The sequence below is a fragment of the Pelmatolapia mariae genome, linkage group LG22, assembly GCF_036321145.2.
Source record: "Pelmatolapia mariae isolate MD_Pm_ZW linkage group LG22, Pm_UMD_F_2, whole genome shotgun sequence".
NCBI classification, from domain to species: Eukaryota; Metazoa; Chordata; class Actinopteri; order Cichliformes; family Cichlidae; genus Pelmatolapia; species Pelmatolapia mariae.
The window spans coordinates 3286530-3306194 of NC_086245.2; the positions used below are offsets into that span (position 1 = coordinate 3286530).

The 19665-nt window shown below is 41.6% G+C and overlaps 1 protein-coding gene across 1 annotated transcript in view; it reads right to left on the reverse strand.

The window, feature by feature from the left end:
- enpp2l (ectonucleotide pyrophosphatase/phosphodiesterase 2-like) overlaps nt 1–18835 on the reverse strand; it is a 45341-nt gene extending 26506 nt beyond the window's left edge. The window contains exons 1-23 of the mRNA XM_063465587.1: nt 18689–18835; nt 16818–16923; nt 15802–15951; nt 13234–13359; nt 13090–13150; nt 12548–12645; nt 12271–12350; nt 11953–12072; nt 11608–11663; nt 10503–10568; nt 9397–9469; nt 9193–9301; nt 7954–8079; nt 7834–7865; nt 7595–7722; nt 7202–7280; nt 6404–6491; nt 5887–6053; nt 5697–5754; nt 5342–5481; nt 3107–3248; nt 2349–2426; nt 667–799 (exon numbers count right to left, since the gene is read on the reverse strand). Coding sequence (XP_063321657.1) covers nt 667–799; nt 2349–2426; nt 3107–3248; nt 5342–5481; nt 5697–5754; nt 5887–6053; nt 6404–6491; nt 7202–7280; nt 7595–7722; nt 7834–7865; nt 7954–8079; nt 9193–9301; nt 9397–9469; nt 10503–10568; nt 11608–11663; nt 11953–12072; nt 12271–12350; nt 12548–12645; nt 13090–13150; nt 13234–13359; nt 15802–15951; nt 16818–16923; nt 18689–18706 — 2234 coding nt within the window. The 5' untranslated portion in view covers nt 18707–18835. The remainder of the gene's footprint in view (nt 1–666; nt 800–2348; nt 2427–3106; nt 3249–5341; nt 5482–5696; nt 5755–5886; nt 6054–6403; nt 6492–7201; nt 7281–7594; nt 7723–7833; nt 7866–7953; nt 8080–9192; nt 9302–9396; nt 9470–10502; nt 10569–11607; nt 11664–11952; nt 12073–12270; nt 12351–12547; nt 12646–13089; nt 13151–13233; nt 13360–15801; nt 15952–16817; nt 16924–18688) is intronic.
- Between the last annotated feature and the right edge of the window lie 830 nt (nt 18836–19665).

Below are 19665 nucleotides of genomic sequence, written 5' to 3' on the forward strand. Positions count from 1 at the left end.
CTTGCAGAAAGGGGTCCTTTCCCCCCCCCCCAAATTAAAGTCACACCACCTTCAACTCATCATTTTATTGGAAAGAGATGTGTCTGGTACCATTATTTAAAAAAAAAAAGTTTTTTATTTGAAGGGCCAGTGTAAGGCATGAAAATGTGGTTTGTTGCCTCAGGGCAACGCTATGCTGTAGAGGGTTTTAAAGTGCATTTATGACACAGGCAGACAGGAAGGCTCTGCAAAGGCTCATAAAGACTGGAGAGCATCGGAGGGATAAAACGTCCATCCATGGACTCCATGTACACACAGCGCTGCCGGGAAAGAGCTGAGGGAATTATCAGGGACTCACTGCTACCTCAGAAATGTGCATATCCTATCTGCATTATAATATAATGCATTATAATGAGACTGTGTATATACTCCCACCCCTCTTGTAAAGAGGGTATAATATAGTTTATAATTTATATTAGTATTGTATTTTGCATTGTCTTACTTATTCTTATCTTTTCTCTCTGTGACTGAGAGAGCTCTGCGCTGCTTTATGCACAAATGGCAACAAAATAACCTTGAACATTGTGTTGATGTGTTTTGACACACATATGCACAGGCAAGCTTACTTTATTTGTTATCAGCTAGCTGACCGAGCGCCATCATCGCACGCCGCTGCAGTGAACTTACTCTTTTATCTTCTCGGTGGTGTCTCGAAGGCCGTCGTAGTTATAATCAAAAACAGGGCCGCAGAGAACGTTGATTCCATTGTTTTCCTCTGCATAACGCCGCAGCAGCGTCCCTTGTAGGTAACTCCACACTCCTGCACATCCACAGGAAAATAGGCCATGCTGTTTATACTCACTTTTTATAAACATCAGTAATAAGAAACACTCGAAGAGCAGCTCACTCTCTGTCCAGTATTTGATTTTGTATATATTCATTTTGTTTTCTTTTTTCTTTTCGAGTAGATTTTTCATTTCAAAGAAAGAAAGAATAAAAACAGGAGAAGTGAGGTTTTACTGGTGGAGTGGAACATCTGTAAATCTACTGACCATAACAAGACTTTAGGCGTCACGTCCTAACCCAGTCCTAAATAAGGAAACCTATCCTGCTCTTGCTGTTTCCCTTTTATTCCTGCAACCTTTTATGGCCTTAATATAGAACCTATTAGCCGAGCAGACGCAAACAGAGACACAGCTGACGCACACACAGTATAATGGGTGCATGCATGGGACAGGTATCCAGCGACTGAGTGTCTGCTTTCTCCTGATAAGTCCTCTCTCTCTCTCTCTTTATAAACAATGGGTATCAGGCCATCCTCGCTCAGACCTGACATCACCACATTTCTGTCCTGTGCCTCATGGAACACAACTCAATTTCCATCTCCACAAAGACAGTTAAACTAACAGATAAAAATACTTGGAAATGCGCTGCACATGATGTCAGACTCATTTAACTCTGAAACTATTCTTAAGTCACAATTTACTGTAAATACAAAGGAAGGGGGTGAAAAAGTAAAATAGTAAGACTGTCACCAAACAGTGTGTTGTTGCAGCGGCTTCAGTGCTGATAAGAATTCATAATTATTCAAATAGAGATGCAGTCACTCCAGACAGTCTGACATGTTTTTGCTTTGGGTTCGAGCTAGAGACTGTATATCAAAGATGGACATTCCCGCTGTACTGTATTTGCTGTACTTTTGTATTTTGAAACCTTGATGTTGGCCATGGGCCGACTGTGGCTCAGACTGAGGAGCGAGCTGCCTACCAGCTGGATCAAATCCCATCAGTGGATCATGAACAAGATACTGAACCCCACATGTTTGAGTGTTAGATAAAAGAAGCTCAGGTGTCGATAAAAGCACTGTATAAACACCTGATCATCGTATTTAAATGACTAAATGACCTCCCCAACATGTCTTAAAGTTCTCCAGATGCCTGCTAATGGACTAATCATCTGATTCAGGTGTGTTGACCCAGGGTGAGATCTAAAACCTGCAGGACCCTGGCCCTTGAGGCCTGGCATTCCCCACCCCTTTCTAATCCATTGTAGGATTTTTGGAGCCAGAAGAGGAATTTGCTAATTACCAGTTGACAGTGGCATATTTGGTTAGTAGGTTTTATTTTACAGACAAAGTAGTGCTCAGTGAGTAAAGTCCTAATGTTTCACTAGCCTGTTACTGAGACTGAAGCGCAAACATCTTGTATGGGAATGTAACATATTTTGTTGAATGCAGTAAAGACCAGATTTCCCACATTCCCAGTCCCTGGTATAATTACAACATCTTGAGACAACTGTAGCAACACGCTAACAGTTACGTACAGCTGAAGTGAAAATAAGAATTTTTGACTTTTATGGAGGTGACTTACTCTTGAAGGCAGGATACATGGGGACAGTGTTGGTGATGAGCGAAGCGTCATATCTGGACTCGGGAGATGTTGCCAGCTCTGTCAACACAAACGTGTGAGTCACACCTGTCTTATCATCCACTGTTTGCACATATCCAAACAAGTTCATATAAGATGTTGACATCGCAGAAACGTCGCTCAGAAGTTGTGACAGTCAAAGTTAACCCAGTGAAATGTCTGATTATTGTAATGATTTAATATTTTCCCAGCACTCCGCTGGAATTCCAGTGTTTTCCTCCTCAAATCTCATTTTAAATGTAACTACATTATGTTAGATAACATAAGCTATAGTGCTAACAATGTATGCAAAGTTTGGACAAATGAACTCCCCCATCATATGCAACAAGGTGGTCCACTTCCTGTCGTCCTCTAACTTTCTTGGAAAGGTGAACTTCAGGAAACTGGTTCTCAGGGCCCTGACTGCCATCCTTATTTAAGAAATCTCCCAGCGTTACAAGACTTTTTTCACATAATTGATATATTTTATTTTCTATAATGTTCCTCTATGACTACATCAGTTAAATCGTCAAGAATTAAAGCTCAACAAAGCCTAAACGACTTTTTCGATTACAGTTAATATCTGCATTACAAATAACTCAACATAATATAATTTAATCTCATTTATACTAAGGTCTGCTTTTTATGATGTTTCTACAATGTATATTAAGCAACATGAATATTTCTGCACAGAGGGTCCTGTGTTTGTCCTGTGGTGCTACCTGGGGGGAAGAGGAAGCCATACGTGAGGTGGGTGTTCTGGCTGTAGGCGCTGCAGCTCTGACTGTGATCAGCTGACACTCTGGCGTCGACTCGGATGCACTTAGCACTCGGAGAAGCATCTGGTATAGGAGTCATGTCCTCCTGTGAGACAGACATGTGACAACATACAGTGAAACTGAACTGAAAATGTGGTTAATCACAGTCAATTCATGGTTTAACAGTAGGGGCATTACTTTATCCTACATAGGGCCAGGTAGGTTTCATGTTTTTTTCCCTTAATAAATGAAAAAAAGTGTTTGTTTTTTCATTTAATGGTATCAGTTGCAATTTGGTGCAGCTGAAAGAATCTAAGATAAAAGATAAAAAGCATCTAAAGTGAGGGTGAAACTCAGATGTAATGCTGGGTGCTAATATAATGTTTACTTCCACTCATGTCTGGCATTCATGCATGATGATGTATATGCACAGAGCAGGTGTGCCATATGTGAGCAGCTGCACAACATCACAACACGACACCCACAACGAGTTCAAGTCAAACATGCACGTTCACCGAATCACAGACCGAGTGTGTTTACTGGAGTGGCTGTTTGAGATTTCATGTTTGCATGTTTTCAGAGCTCCGTCACATCCTGCTGTGACACAAACACAGTCACTCACTGCAAACAACACCACGTACAGAGTGCCTCTAATATGGTTGCATCAGAGTTTTTAACCTCATTTATATCAACGAAGGTCTGAGAGTAAAGAGAGGAAGAAAGAGTCCGTTTACTGCATGGACACAGGAAGGGGTTCAAAAAAGCAGAAATGCAAGAGTTACTCTTGTACTCTTATAGTCACTGTAGTTTTGACCATAAATGCTACATTTCAAACATTTCAAACTAATCACCTGAGTAAAGACTTTTGTAATAGTCTTTACTGAGGTGTCAGTCTGTCATCAGTTACCACGTATCCCCGATACTAGCATCCTTACACTGGCTGCCAGTCACTTTTCAAATGGATGTTAAGATTTTAATTTCCGTCTTTAAGGCGTTACATGGGTTAGCACCCTCAGACCTTTTAGATCTTTTGAACGGGTACAGTGCTGCAAGATTATTGAGGTCTGCGGATCAAATGTTCCCAGCTGTGCTGAGGTCCACGTTAAAGCACAGAGGAGATCGGGCCTTTGCTGTAACTGCTCCTAAACTTTCAACTAAACTTTCAAAACCCATCTGAAAACCCACTTTTATTCCTTGGCTTTTAAATCAGAATGAGGAATGAGTGAACTACTTTTATTTGTCTTATTTCTTACTCAAATCTTCTCATTTTATGCCTTTTTTCATACATTTTTGTTTGTTTGTCTTTTTTGTTTTTATCTCTTTTAATTACATTTATGTTTAATGTACAGCACTTTGCTCAACAGTTGTTTTAAATGTGCTGTATAAATACATTTGACTTTAACTAATCATCATAAAGTACCATGATTGCACCAGGGTTAGTAACACCAGCATGTCCCTGAAGCGCGTTCAAACATGCTGATATAGCAGCACTTCTGAGAAGATAAGAAAAGCGTCGAAACATTGCACAGGAAGGCTTCTTCCTCTTCTTCTATCCCAAGCGCCCTCTTGTGTCTTGCAGGCACCTCTGCATATCCTCCTTGACCACAACCATGGACGTCGTCCAAGGTCTTCCTCATTCCTCCAGCATATCCACTCTCCCTCCTCTGAACAAACTGTCTCAGCCTCGTCTCGCAGTGCTATCTCCAAACTACTCGACCTGAGCTTTGCCTCTGATGTACTCATTTATCATCCTGTCAATTCTGGATACTCCCAAATGAAAAAGTTTGCAAAAGGTGTGTTAAAGTGCTTTTCACAGACAAGAGTATAAATATAAGAATTAGACTTTCCACAGGAACAGGGCGGTGATGACCTGCAGACTCTTCAGGTTAAGTTTCTTGATATGAACAGCAGCTAATCTTAAGCAAACAACTGCCAATCAATATGAACATAAGGACTCCTGAAATATACTGGTAACAGAAAAAAAACCGTATGTATGAATTTATCCTCTTAAGTTTTTATAATTTGGACTAGCAGGAACACAAGAACCAGAGATCAGTGAATGAAATTCCAACAAGAGAAAAAATGAAAGTTTGTGGCTCAAACTAAATAAAGTTTTAGGTGACTTTCAAGGGACAATCAATGGCTCGTAGAACCCCGCTGACTGATATAAGATGGAGTGAGAAATGTATATGTGTGTACCTGTGGTGGCAGTGTGTATGATGTCCACAGGGGCATGGCTCGCTCTTTGCTGTATCCACTGATGAACTCCACATGATGAAGAAGACTGTACTGAGTGTCAAACATCACCGCTGGTCGACCAAACGGCAGCTGGGTGCTGTCTGCAAAAACAACATGTTGTACCTCAATGCAAAATAATTAAACGTGATTCTGTTGGTGTCCTCTGCAGTTCCTACTGATCAATAAAACAGCAAAAAATAAAAATAAAAGCAGAAACAGGAGGTATTGCTTTTTTAAGACGCATGATATAATCATATTTCCTCAGCTGCTAGCTGAATGCAGCTGTTCCAGTGTGTATGTGTATAACAACACTTACTATAACTGTAGACCCCATCTGATGCACGAGTGAATGGTCCACTGATCTCCACTTTGTTCTGAAAATGATAAAATGTGATTTTTTTCCTCATCTTTGTTTGTTACAGAAGAAAGTGACAAACACAGTGAAATCAGCTGAATTCCACCTGATGTTAGAAATGATTTCTGTGGCATTGCTGCCTCCCACAGACCTCATCGTCACAGCTGCAGCCCAGGTCGTGGCTGATTTCGGCGTCGGACGGCGGCGATGGTGGCGTGACTTCCTCTGGCATGCTGGGTTGGAAAGGCGGATCTTTCAGCATGTCGTTCAGACTGCCGTGTGTCCCGTTGTTTGGAACTGGCTTCAATCCCAACAAGTCTAAAGCGCGAACAATCAGAGGACACACTACTGTTAATAGTAATGATAACATTAGTATTATTATCTAGGCCAGGAGAGTCCAACTCCAGTCCTTTAGCGCTACCGTCCTGCAGCTTTTAGACACATCCTTGTTCCGACACACCTGAATCAAATGAGTGGCTTGTTATCAGGCCAAACTTTGCCAAACTTGATGGCATGCCGAAGAGGTATCCAACCATTTGATTCAGCTGTGTTGGAGTAGGGATGCATCTAATAGCTGCAGGACAGTCGCTCTCGAGGACTGGAGTTGGACACCCCTGATCTAGGCCATATTTTCTGGCATTCAAAAGAAGATAAAAAAGAATTCTTACCACACATGACATTGTATAACTCTATATTCTCAAACTCTGGCACCATCTTCTGAAATTTAAAGCTTGGGCCATGGCCAATAAAGATTGTCTGCATGCAAAAAAGAAGGAACATGTACAAAAATCAAACAGTGAAATCAACTCGTGGAGTTTTCAAACAAACTTTATGAAAAACTATCGTGTGGACATCAGATCCGAGAGATGTATTCCTCATCATGAATTATAAGGTAATAGTCAGCCATGTTTCTTGTCCTTCTCTCAAATTCTACTTTTCTCGAAACAATACTCTGCGTGGAACAAGAAGTAACCTCTGGGGCTGAAAAATGAAGCCTAATGATTCCAAAAGCTGCAGTTCCTTCAGCCACCACTTGATGTCATCATCAAGGGTCAGTCAATCATCATGGCCTTCTGTGATAAACTGCCCGCTTTATAACAGATGGTTTTAAAATGGTACAAAGTCTTTTTTACGTTCTTTAACAATCACATCTGTACTGAGAACACATCGGTCTTCAACTATTTAAATTCTGTTTACCTATAACTGCTACATGTTTAACTCACCTGGTTCAGCCACTGAGCTAGCCCTCGTGCTTGTAGAGCTGCTGGTGTTTTTTTTAACATATTAAAATACTATGGCTTGCTGTGTGATTTAAAAAAATGTTACATGGTAACCTTTGGCTCAGGAAGCCCAAGATGGCAGTACTCATAACGCCAAGTATTCAAACAAAGTATCCAAGCTTGACGCACGATGCCTTTAACATATAAATACAGAAGGAGCAAACAGCAGATGTAACACACGAGTACCCTCATGCTGGTTATCTTGTTGTCAAAGCCGTGATCACCAAAGAAACCACACCGAGTCCTCGGTTTTTCTGGCATTTTCCTGAAAACAACAAACATGGAGTATGCAGGCACTGAGTCATTTTGTGATTTTTGTAGCTCAGTGTGAGAAAATTCAAAAATCCTTTCTTCAACTCACTTTCTTGAAGAACACTGAATAATTCAACCCTAAATATCAGTGAACTGAATGACTTAAAGTCCTCAAATTTAACATAAATTAAAACATAAAATGAGAGTAGAGGTCACTGAGACTGCTAGTTTCCTTTGTAATTGTCTTATTTTTTCCTCAGACTTGATAAGATCTCGATTTATTGGTAGTTAAAACACCGTTTATGACAGATTAGAATCACAGGCTACCTGGCAACGTGCCACTTCCTCTCCATCAGCAGATGGACATCCTCAATCCGTCTGTTGTTGGCATAGTGAAGCCTCTTGGGTAAATCCCGTTTCAGGTATGGCTTGAAGTGCTGAGCTGGCATTTTGCACTGAAACATTAAATACAAAGGTGAACGACCTGACCCCTGCAAACACAGCAAACCGCCGGGTGCCTCAGTTTGTTTTAGGCTGTACCGTGATCTTATACATTTGTTACTTACAGTGAGGTTTGCAACCACAACTTTTGGGTCATCTGGAAATGAAAATTTGAGAAATATAAAGCAGGTTTTGCATCTAAAAAAGCATGTGTCACAGTGTGCTATTTAAATGTGCGGACTTACACGTGGTCGATTTTGGCTCACGGGGTCGTATTCTGCCCAGCGAGCCAGGGATCAGCGTGATCTCGTCTATGTTGAGTGGGTAGCTGCTGAGAAACTCTGTCCTGTCGCAGTGGGCCTCCTCCATCCCTGAGACATAGCAATGACATCTGTAACTTCTCGACACACCTCAGACGTACACAAGTTATGTGACCAAACGTTTCATGCTTGTGGTGCTGACACTGATAGTACACCCCAAGTGAAGGAACCTGTGTGTCTTTTAAAAGAACCATGTGACTTTCAACAGTTTTAATAGAGATTATCAAACCTGATGCAACTCTTGATGGCATTTCTGTGACCTCCAGAACTAGAAGAGGTCAGATCTAGCATTTCTTTAATCCTGTTTTTCTCCCCTCACCCTCAACTGGTCACGGCAGATTTGCTCTTGTGATTTGGTGCTATAGAAATGAAAGTGAATTGAATTAAACTAATGTGAAGAAATGTTGAGTCATTTTTGACCAATCCTTTCTTCTGTAGCCCTCATATAAAAAGTCTATGCATAACTTCTTCCTTCCATTGCGAAAATTGGCAACATCCCATCTCAGAGTCATGCTGAAAAACTAGTCCATGCATGTGTTGTTTCTGGATTGGACTATTGCGATTGCTCATTTCCAGGCTGTCCGAAAAAGTTCAGTGAAACCCTTCAAAGTTGATCCAAAGTTGTTGCAGCAAGAGAAATAAAGAGAGATCATATTTCTCCAAAAACACTGGCTCCCTGTAATATTCAAGACTGAATTTAAAAGTCTCTCTGGGACGATAAAGCACCATAAGATTTTAACGGTCTCGTAAAATTGTATTATTCCAATAAAGTACTTCCATCTCAGGCTGCAACCTTACTTGTTGTTCCTGGAGTTTCTAAAAGTAGAAGTAGAAGAACCTCCAGCTATCAGGGCTCTCTCCACTGGAACCAATTCAGATACCTGGATCAGGTGACCCTGAAACATTATTTAGTAATGAGGCTACAGGATCAGGCTGCTGGGGGGCTTCCTGAGCACTTTTCCTTCCTCCCAGTGAAGGAGTAAAGGTTCTAAAGAAGGTCTCTTACTCTGTAAAGGAGTTCTTCCCTCCAAGTACGACACATAGAGGACTGTCCAATCATTGAGGTTTGCAGTTGCAAACTAGTGCTGTATTTACAAGAACTGTAATAAAAGAGTTAATTAGACAAAATCCTCTGAATTCAACAGGTTTCTGTGGAGCTCATACCGTGATCTCCTACAATGATGAGATTGATACAGCGGTGCAGGTTCATCTGCTTCAGTCCATTCATTAGCTGACCAATGATGTTGTCAATTTCCCTCAGAGGGTTGTCCAGCTGTGGACAATATTTAAATTTAAACCAAAATGATTGATTACTGCATATTATTAATCGCACCTCCAGTGAAGAGACCATCTTCAGGCCTAGCTCACCTCACTGCTGAGCGGACCCATTCGATGTCCGTAGGCATCGGGCTGCTCTGAGTGGATAGCATAAACATACGGCCTAAAAAGACATGACAAAGGAAACGTTGTGCTGTGAGAGACTTTTCATGGAACAGTGATGACTAAACAAGGTAGAAAAAAACTTTGTTGTTTCAGTGTGAGTTCAAGCATCTCACCTGAACTCACAACCAGAGAAGAAACACAAACACCTGCTTCAGCTGCTGACACACCGAGCTGTAAAAACACTTCATGCACGTCACCACCCAGCACTTATCTGCAGCATCGCACACACGTGCGCGCGCACACCTTCAGACACCAAGCTACTTTTTGCACGATACAACAGTATTTTGCACATTTCCACTGCACTGTCCTGTTTCTGTATCGTCCTGTTCTGTCTGGTGTTTCACTGTCTTGTCTTGTTTTATTGCAATTTTTGCACATTACTCTTTACGTAGTCCTGTGTTCATCTGTTATATGTCATATGTAGCACCAGGGTCTCTGAGGAACGTTGTCTCATTTCACTCTGTACTGTAACACTGTGTATGGTTGAAATGACAATAAAAGCCACTTGACACTTATCAGCTTCTGATCCGATCACTGACCCCAGACTAGCTCTACATACACTTAAATCTGCAGTCTCTTAAACAGACACACCTACAGTATCACTGTCACTATCATTCTTGAGTAATTTTACACATTATTGTGTGTGAAAGCTACATGCTAATTTATTGTCACAGTTTAAGAGACAAGATTTTATATGTATATTGTTATTTATGATGATACACAGTGCTGTGGAGTAATTCAACTTCAGTCACATTTACTGCATGTCTGTGTAATTCAACCCTCTCATAGTTGTTCCCCACTGAACCATAAACAGCTACATGTATCCTTGTTTTAATATTATTTCCAGTTGTAATTTCACACATTTTGACAATCCTCTGATCCTGATTCTGATCCTGCTTGCACGGGCCATCGACCAGATAATCATCAACAATCAACACACAAACTTTGACATGAGAGAAACTTTACACGAGTGCTGCAGTTTTTGCTCGGTAGCTCGGGTTGTTTAGTAAGTAAAAAAGATATGGACACACCTTACATCATCAGGCAAGTGCAGCCAGTGCAAGATGGTCAAAATCCTCCTTTCAAGAGGAATCACCCTGAAAACAAAAATCAGCTGATGATTAAAATGTTAATGACAAAACCTGCGTGACGATCAATTTTTATTCTGTCACCAAATAACTGAGGCTGATGGTTTGAATGTAAATCCTTGAACACGCTGTTCTGTTCTGACTCCTCGGACTCTTCAATGGCCTCTGTTGTGACTGACTGTGTAGGAGTATTGTCCCATTGTCTGTCTGTCTCAGGATGTGACTAGTGCACATCTTCATGTGTAGCCCTCGTGATCATTGAGTCATGGACATGCAAATACTCGCTGACATGAACCTGTCTGCTTCGTGCCTGTCAGTCGAGCCGGGCTCAGTCATCGGGTCAAATCAAAATCAAAAGCTCCTCTTTTACTTCTGTGTTGCTCAGACTTAATAACAGTTTGTAGTTAATTACATGAAGCATCGGAGAAGCACTGTTACTCGATGATGTCACACTTTTTAATACTTGCTTTTTAAAATTAAAATCTTTGCCTCTACCCAGTATCCCATTATCATTCCTCTTCTCCTCACTGCTTCAGACTCGATTTTCAAGAGTTTTTCAGCTACTAAAGTGTATTTTTGTTGTCTTTTCCCTGAGCTTCCCTCATTATTTCTCCTGAAAGACTGAGTTTTATTTATTTTAGTGCATTATTGCGTTATTTGGCAAGTAGAAAGATTTCACCACAATGAACAACAGCTTCACCAGCATCCACATCATGTCTCCTTTCTGTACTGTTTCCCTAAATTGGCAATATCCTCTGCAACATCCACACCTAAGCCACTTCCCCAGCCACAGACTGGCATCCAGGGTGTACCCAGCTGTTTGCCCTATGAAACGAGTCATAGGCTCCAGCCCCACTTATCCCTGAGGGGGCATTTTATTAAGAGAGATCCAGGGGGCATCGAGAGACTGAGGGCATCGAACATTTAAAGAAAATCAACACAAAATATATCAAGAATGTATAAGTAGTTCAGGAAAAGTGGAAGTGACTCCTCAGTAAAGTCTGATGTCTAAAGCTACTGAAAAACATTCCAGTACTAACTTAAGTACCAAGGCCAGAAGAACGTGCCTGGTTTCACTCCTTGTTTCTCAGCGGTGATCCAGATCTGAAAAACAGAAACAAAAGGAGATGAAATCCAGAAATCCAACGGTCCTCTAAAACACATTACGTAAGCTCTTCAAATCTATGGAGAGAAAACGTTGACAAAATGGTCACAAATGTGTTAACTATTCTCAGGATTTTGTGTCACTCTGCGTACTTACAAATGTATGTTCCAGCACACGTACAAATACCAATATTTAAAGAAGCACACTTTTTTTAATTTGCATTTTATGCTTTAAGAGTTACGCCTGCTTTTTGGTCAGCTCCTACACTGGACTCTAGACTGTACTCACAGGCTGTCCGCCCCACCAGCGGTGGTTCAGTTTCTCTCTGGAACGCAGGGTGAACGTGGCATTAAAGTCTGGGTCATACATGGTATTCCCCACAATCCCGTGGGACTCTGGGTACAGACCCTGCAGACAGATGGCACATTTACTGTTTTAAAAATGAGTCCTACACTTGAGTAGCAACACGAGCACAGTGTAAGGGCATTTTGAACATACTGGCAAACATTTGTGTTTGCTCAGCTTTCAGACAGAGTACTCATTAACAGACTAGCTTTACTGTAACTTCTGACATGAACCATCCATTAAATATGCTGGCTCACTTACCGTGGCTAGGGTGTACAAATTTGGAAATGTTTTTGATGGGTAGACTGGTCGCATGTACGGTGTAGACGTACCACATCCTCCTGAGGGAAAACAAAAGGTAACCTTTTGTTAAATTTGGTATTTTAAAGAGTAAAGAGTTGTGAAAGCTGTATTTTACAGGATGATACAAGCAACCAGGCTATATTTTGACTTATCAAAAAGTATATAAAGGACATACAGAAATTGTTGGCTCTATAAAAATCACTTAAATACAGATAAAGTTAAAAAGAAGACATACTAAGTTTATGAAGGTTTGGGATGACAGATTGGTCCTTCTTCAGGTAGGAGGCTCTGAACCCATCAAGCGAGAGCATGATGAGAGGAGGACGGATGAAGCTGAGAAGCACAAGAAAGACAAAGTTGATTGACCTGGTAACATCACCAAACTGCAGTTATCCTCCAAAATGGAGTTTCAGGTTTCTATAGAAGGTGTGGAGCCATTATGCTTTTTTTAGAGATGTGGTTAGTCATCAGACTCCATGGAGTTTGCATCTTCTCCCCATGTTTGCGTGGGTTCTCCCCGGGTACTCCGGCTTCCTCCCACAATCCAAAGACATGCACTTAGTGGGGATAGGTTAACTGGCAACTCTAAATTGCCCATAGGTGTGAATGCGGGAGTTAATGTGAGTGCAAATGGTTGTCTGTCTCTGTGTGTTAGACGGGCGACCTGTCCAGGGTGTACTCCGCCTCTCACCCTAAGACAGCTGGGATAGGCTCCAGCACCCCCACGACCCTGAAAAAGGATAAGCGGATGGATGGATGGTCGGTCATCAATCTTACCCTGCAGGGCATTCAGGACTCTTGATGTCCTCACATTCTTCTTGCAGCCATGGAGTCTCACCTTGTGAGGAAACCACAGTACATCACATGCTTGAAAGCAAATTTAATCTCCATGCCACTTCATTAAAAATGATAAAATGATACCTTTGCAAATGGACTTGTAATTTGAGCAGCAGTCTCCTTTTTCCAGACAGTCCTCTGAGCAGTGGCAGGCATGGTCTTCGTTCCTCTCCTCCCCACACCGATCCGGTTTGCATTCAAAGCCTCCCTCTGAAGCACAAACAGGAAGTCAGTTCATTGATTATTTCCGTGTGTGAAAAATAAGATTTTCACAGGATTCTCTGCAGTTCTTTGAAAATCTAAGTACATGCAATGATTCAACAGCTTGTAGAAGCAACTTTAGCAGCAATAACCTAAGTAGGTCTAGTCCACTGGTCCACTGGTCTCTGCAACACTGCTCCAGTAGATTGAGGTTGATGGTTATTTGTTTGTGCACAGATCTCTTAATGATCTGCAACAGCAGTTTAATCTACATGACTTTGACTGGGTCATTGTGAATTATGGCCAAACATGTCCACTCTGGGTTTGTCTCTCCAAAGGACATTGTTCCACAAGTTGTTTTTTTCTTCTTCTGTATATTCAGATAGAACTTTGCAAACCTAATCTGTGCTGCCGTGCTCTTTCTTAAAGATTAGAGTCCTATCCTGTCACCCCGTAATATCATGAACTTTAACATTTAACATGTGAATGAAATGAATCATTTGAGGCCTCTGAGCTCTAGCTTTTGTTTTGTTTTGGGGGGTTTGCAGTGAGCCTGAGCAGAGGTCTGACATCCACTGCTGGGAAGATGGTGACATTGTGATAAGATATACATACAAGCATTTGATTAGCAGCACCAAGCTGCTTCCTACCCTATTAATTCAGATGAAAGCAGGAAGCACAACACATCAGCATCATGACAAATTCAATCTGATTACATCATAACGTTACTGTTACTGGCTCCATTTAAGACTCTCTTAAATTAGGTGTAGACTCCACATGCGTTTTTTCACTTTCATTCAGGCGTTTACAAAACTTCTGAAGTGTGTTATGTGTTGTCATGTACAAAGTTGTAGTCTTACAAAGTTTTAATAATAATAATTATAATGGATTGCATTTATATAGCGCTTTTCTAGGCACCCAAAGCGCTTTACAATGCCACTATTCATTCACTCTCACATTCACACACTGGTGGAGGCAGCTACAGTTGTAGCCACAGCTGCCCTGGGGCAGACTGACAGAAGCGAGGCTGCCATATCGCGCCATCGGCCCCTCTGGCCAACACCAGTAGGCGGTAGGGTAAAGTGTCTTGCCCAAGGACACAAGGACCAGGACAGAGAGAGCTGGGGGATCGAACCGGCAACCATCCGGTTACAGATGAGCTTCCCAACCCCCTGAACAGTCGCCCCGATACCAGAGTTTTCACAAACCTCTGATATTTGTAAAGTTTCCTGAGACACTAAACCGATGCTGAACCTTCGCACAGCCTGGTTAGTAGGTGTGAACCCACTTCCATTAAAAAATTACTTTCAGCTGTTCCCTTATTCACAGCACATAGTGCTCTGTGTTTGATTTGGCATCTCAAAGGATTTTTCTCTCCTTCTGAGAATGAACTCTTTTGATTATTAAGCAAAATCACTACACAATCAAACCAGAGGAGGCCCTTCCTCTTAAGGGAGTGAATCTTAAAACGTGTGGGGAAAAGGACTGATGGGCCACACTGCACAGAGGAATTGGACAGTGTAACTGGTACAAGACAAAGTCCTCAGAGTCTCCTCCTTCTGTAGAAACCCATCCACCTGAAACCCATCCAGCAATCAAACTCCTGGACAGCATGTTCACGCCATTCACTGATTGTTACCCATGTGGTACAAACGCCACAGAGCTTATTGATTAAACCATTGTGTTACTGAGCCTTGAAAGTAATTCAGTGTCTCTGTGGGTCCATGACCATCTTCCAAGTCACATGTTAGACAAGCTCAGGCTGCACGTTCGCCTTGCCTCCAGCAGCCTCGACAGCTTGTTCAACTTTAGCTAAATTCTACTGAGTTCAGCTGCCTCCGAGTCCCCAATTAACCCTGTTCGACTGTTTAACTGTCTTCTCCCAACCAACGTTTTCAGATCTCAGATCTCTGTTGCATAACAGAGGGTCCTAAAATGTGTTACAGATTATCCATACCCAAGCAACGCTGACTTTTTATTATACATTTTAAAAAGAAGACCCACAAGAAGCTCATGGTTGCTGAATTCATTTGAAGATTTTTTTTTAATGTTCCACAGTTGTTTACTTCATGTTTTCAAGATGAACATACAGTTATATGTGATTTATGCAACCAAGATTTAAATTAGCATCAGATGAAAATGAACATTTCGGCTTTCGTTAAATTCCCTGTGTTACAAGAGAAAGTACTCATCCCGAGCTTCCTAGGCAGTTCATCAGATGTTAGACACTATATGAAGCATATGTAAATATCTATACTTTTAATATTAGGTTTTTTTCAGACAGCTCTGTAGCTATTCATTGGGCGGGCTGTTACACATCTCTAAACTGCTTTTAAGGGTTTACATTGTCAGCTCGATGCAGTTAGTTCTGGACCAAGAGCCACAGACTGGGTAAGAAAACAGGAAGTGAAGAAAAGAAGAGAGACGTGAGCAAGTGTGTAGAAGACTGACCTGTTTTCAGGCAGTGCTCATCAAAGTCAGAGCAGCAGCTGTAGTAGGTTTTGCAGAGATTGTCACATCTGCATCCTGGAGGGCTGGCCACCTCCAGCTCAAAGCACCTCCCCTTACAGGAGCCCGCTGAGCTGACCCACTCTGAAATGACTACAGGGAGGGGAAGGGCACGGTGAGACACACATGCTGCAAACATACCCACATACAACGTTTACCAAGTAGAATGGTGTACAGCTCTGATATAAAATGTGTTTTTATGTCTTTAAGCAAGATCGAGAAGTCATAGTACACAAGTTCTAGTTCGGTTTGCCTCCATAACAGTCATTCAAGGTAAATTCAATTAATTTCCTATATCATTTTTTGTCATCTAGATTTTCGATGTCAAAACTCATGATTAAAACACTCCTGATGATGTGAAGTTAAAGTTAAATAGATGCAACACACTCGTTCCTGTTTGAAGCTGTAGCGCTGCACAATGTTCACCTAGCATTAAATTTAAATAACTGTGATTGATAATAAATCTTTTTTATTATCAATCAATCGTTGTGTCCTTGGCTAACGATGTTTATGGAAAGTTTTGTTCACATTGGCCCAACCATTAAGGAGGAAATATGTACATACAGATATATATTCACATATATCCTGCTATGATTAGAGTGAGATAATTCAGTAAGAAAACAAAACACCAACACAGTATGCCTGTAGCTACTAGCTCGGTGCTAGGCTTCACCTCAGCTACGTCGAGGCAGTGAAGTGAACCTCTGGGATGTGTCTGTGTTGCTCGTGCCTTTTATAACAGTTGATTTGTTGTGCACTTTACTGTTTTTTCCAGCTTTGATGCTTTGATGTAACTTGGCACTACACATTTTAAACATCAATGTCATTTTGGTCAAAATGCAGAAATAAAGGTTTCCACCATATTTGATCACATCAGTCTTCAGCTCAGTTATAAGACTTTTCTTTTTGAACTCAACAGCCCAGAATAAGCGTTGCTAAGATATCAAGTGTGTTCTCACTTTTAGTATGAGATGGCGGGTTGTCTCCTCCCTCTGAAGGCCGGCTTGCTTGAAACACATAAGCTCTGCTGACATCAATGCCCCACAGACAGAACACGACCACTACCTGCAGAAAACCAGAGAGCATTACTTTTTAACACATTTCCACTCATAAAGGTCAGAGGTCAGGCTTGGAGCATCTCTAGAGCTGGTACAGCTTTAGTATCCTGCTCAGCAACACTTTAGTATGGATGTTTTCCAAAGTACAATTTAAAACCCAGATTTAAGGTGAAAGCTAAGCAGCACAGAATGGTAACTGGAGCTTTGTTTTATGTAGCTCCAACGCTTTTAATAGGTTTAATTACACAATCATGCAGTTGGACATTTTCTTGCTTAAATAAGTAAGACGTTCCCTGAAGAATCAGCTAGATGGCAACTTTGTTACTCGAAGATCTGTTAATGATGAAGCCGAAATAGTTGTGCAAGCTACCGTGCCATGTGCACCAAGTGCACTTTTACACCCACATACAGTTGCAGATGTTGACTCTCCTCACAAGCCTGATGGTCTCCACTTAAATAATAATAAAAAAGATTCACACCGATTTACATATTCAGAGTTTCCCTCTGCTACTACATGATGTTCACTGGGTTTAAGCATTTCTTGATTCTCTGAATATTTCCATTATGATATTTATTACTATTCAATATTTTCGACAATAAAAACACTCAAATTAGTTGAAATCTTACATGAAGTAACATAAGTTAAACCATAGGTTAGACCATGACCTGAACACCGAGTTTAGAAACAAATGTTTGATCTAAAATGTGACTCACATCAGCGGTTCTCTCACAGATCACATTTGGCCTTGACAGACAGTTTGGACGCAGGGTGACTCTGGTCACCCCAACTCTGCAAAAGGTCAACCTCATACGTGTCATATGTCAGCGGTGGTAACATTTCTGTGCCATATCAGGCACACACAACACTTGTCAGTGCCATAACTGAGTTATAAAGTCCCAAAGTAGCCCAATTGGGTCCAGATGTGTCTGGTAACTGGATAGTTTCTGTCAACTCAGCATGTATTGGCCAGATGTTAGATGTATTGTGACTTCTCCGCCACACTACAGCTGTCATAACCTATGTCAACACAGCGTCATGACTTGTGGATCATCTCTGGCCCTCAGAGTACTCAAGGTTGCCAAAATCAGTATGTTATCCGGGTATTTTGACGTCAACTCAGTGTGGACTGGTATGTTCTTTAAACTATGACGATCCAATGACTGATGACTAATTCAGGTATAATTCATGTTTAATATATTGCAATACCTATCACACTATACAAGTATTGCAAAACACTTATCGAGACATTCAATGCTCGGTTGCTAATTTCAATTCATTCTAAAATTAATGATAATAATAGTGATGATGGTGATCAAACCCACGTCCTGAAGGACGGAGACGGGAGTGATCCATGGTGGAACCGTTAACCTAAAGCTTTTTGCTTACCTTTACCTCCCACAGGTAAACAAATCTGCGGCATTGTTGACAATGAGCTGTTCCAGGCTATCCATCATCATCATCACCATCATCATCATCTGTCCCGGCGTGAGTCAGACCAAAAATAACAGCAGCAGTCATCGCTGCTGCATAATTGATACTTCTCAGAGTTATGTAATCCCTTCTTTCTTAAGGTAAAGCTTCCAGGTTTGCGCTTTTGCGCTGATATCAGGCGCGGAGCGATTGTCTCGCTCTCAGGTCGATACATCAGTTCTGCAGCCGTGCAATCTGTGTTTAGAGGGCAGGCGGGGCGGAGCTGGGAAACACTTTAAATGAAGCTAAAACTACACAACGCTGAAATCAAACCAACAAAACTGTCACAGTCTTACCGTACCAAATTTTCCAGAAGCATTTTCCAAAGAGTGACTCTACTTCTGGCATTCACTTAAAAAACTGAAAGATGTGACCAATGTCCGACAGAAGGTCCTCGGTGCACCTCTGCAGATCGATGAAGCACAGCGCAGGCTTCCAACTCTCTCTCTCTCTCCACTTGTTTGCCTTTGCTCGCTCTCTCTCTCTCTCTCTCTCTCTCTCTCTCTCTCTCTCTCTCTCTCTCTCTTCACTTGTTTGCCTTTGTTCTCTCTCTCTCCCCCCCCTCTCTCTCTCTCTCTCTCTCTCTCTCTCTCTCTCTCTCTCTCTCTCTCTCTGCCTCTCTCGGTCTTGATCCAATAAGAGATGAAGTAATGGTAACAGCTGCGCTGTGGTACAAGAGAGCGTCAGGTCGGGGTGACGCTCCGGAGTCCGACACAGTCAGCAGCATTGAACCGATCACAGAGAGAGGAAGGGAGGGGGAGGAGGGGGGGGGGGGCACTCACGGGGAAAAGAAAATTGTATAATCTTTGATCCTCAACCGTTTACTGTCTTAAAGGAATATGGTGGTTTCATTACTCTGCTGGACAGAATAATTGACCCTGATTTATGTGAGGTTGATCAAACTTTGTTATAATAAGCACTGACAGCTGAGATTTAAAGGTCTCTGTAGTAGCTGCTGTGATTTTTTCAAAACAATAAGAAAAGTGTGCGTGGACACATATTGCATAACAAAGCAGTTTTGAATTTTCCTGAGAAATGTTGCACTGTCTGAGTCAAAGTCCCAAACCGACTGCAACGAACTGTATGCTGTCTTATCAAATGCTTAGCATTGCCTAATGACTGGTGGTGAAATCTGAGCAATGCACAGTGACTGTGAGCTGATGTTTCAGAAAAACAGAAAGCCGTTCCAGTTTCACCCCATTTTCAGTCTTTATTCGTGGCAGTGTAACACTGAAAATCATCTGAAAATACCAGTAAACTGTGGAAAATCCACAGGAC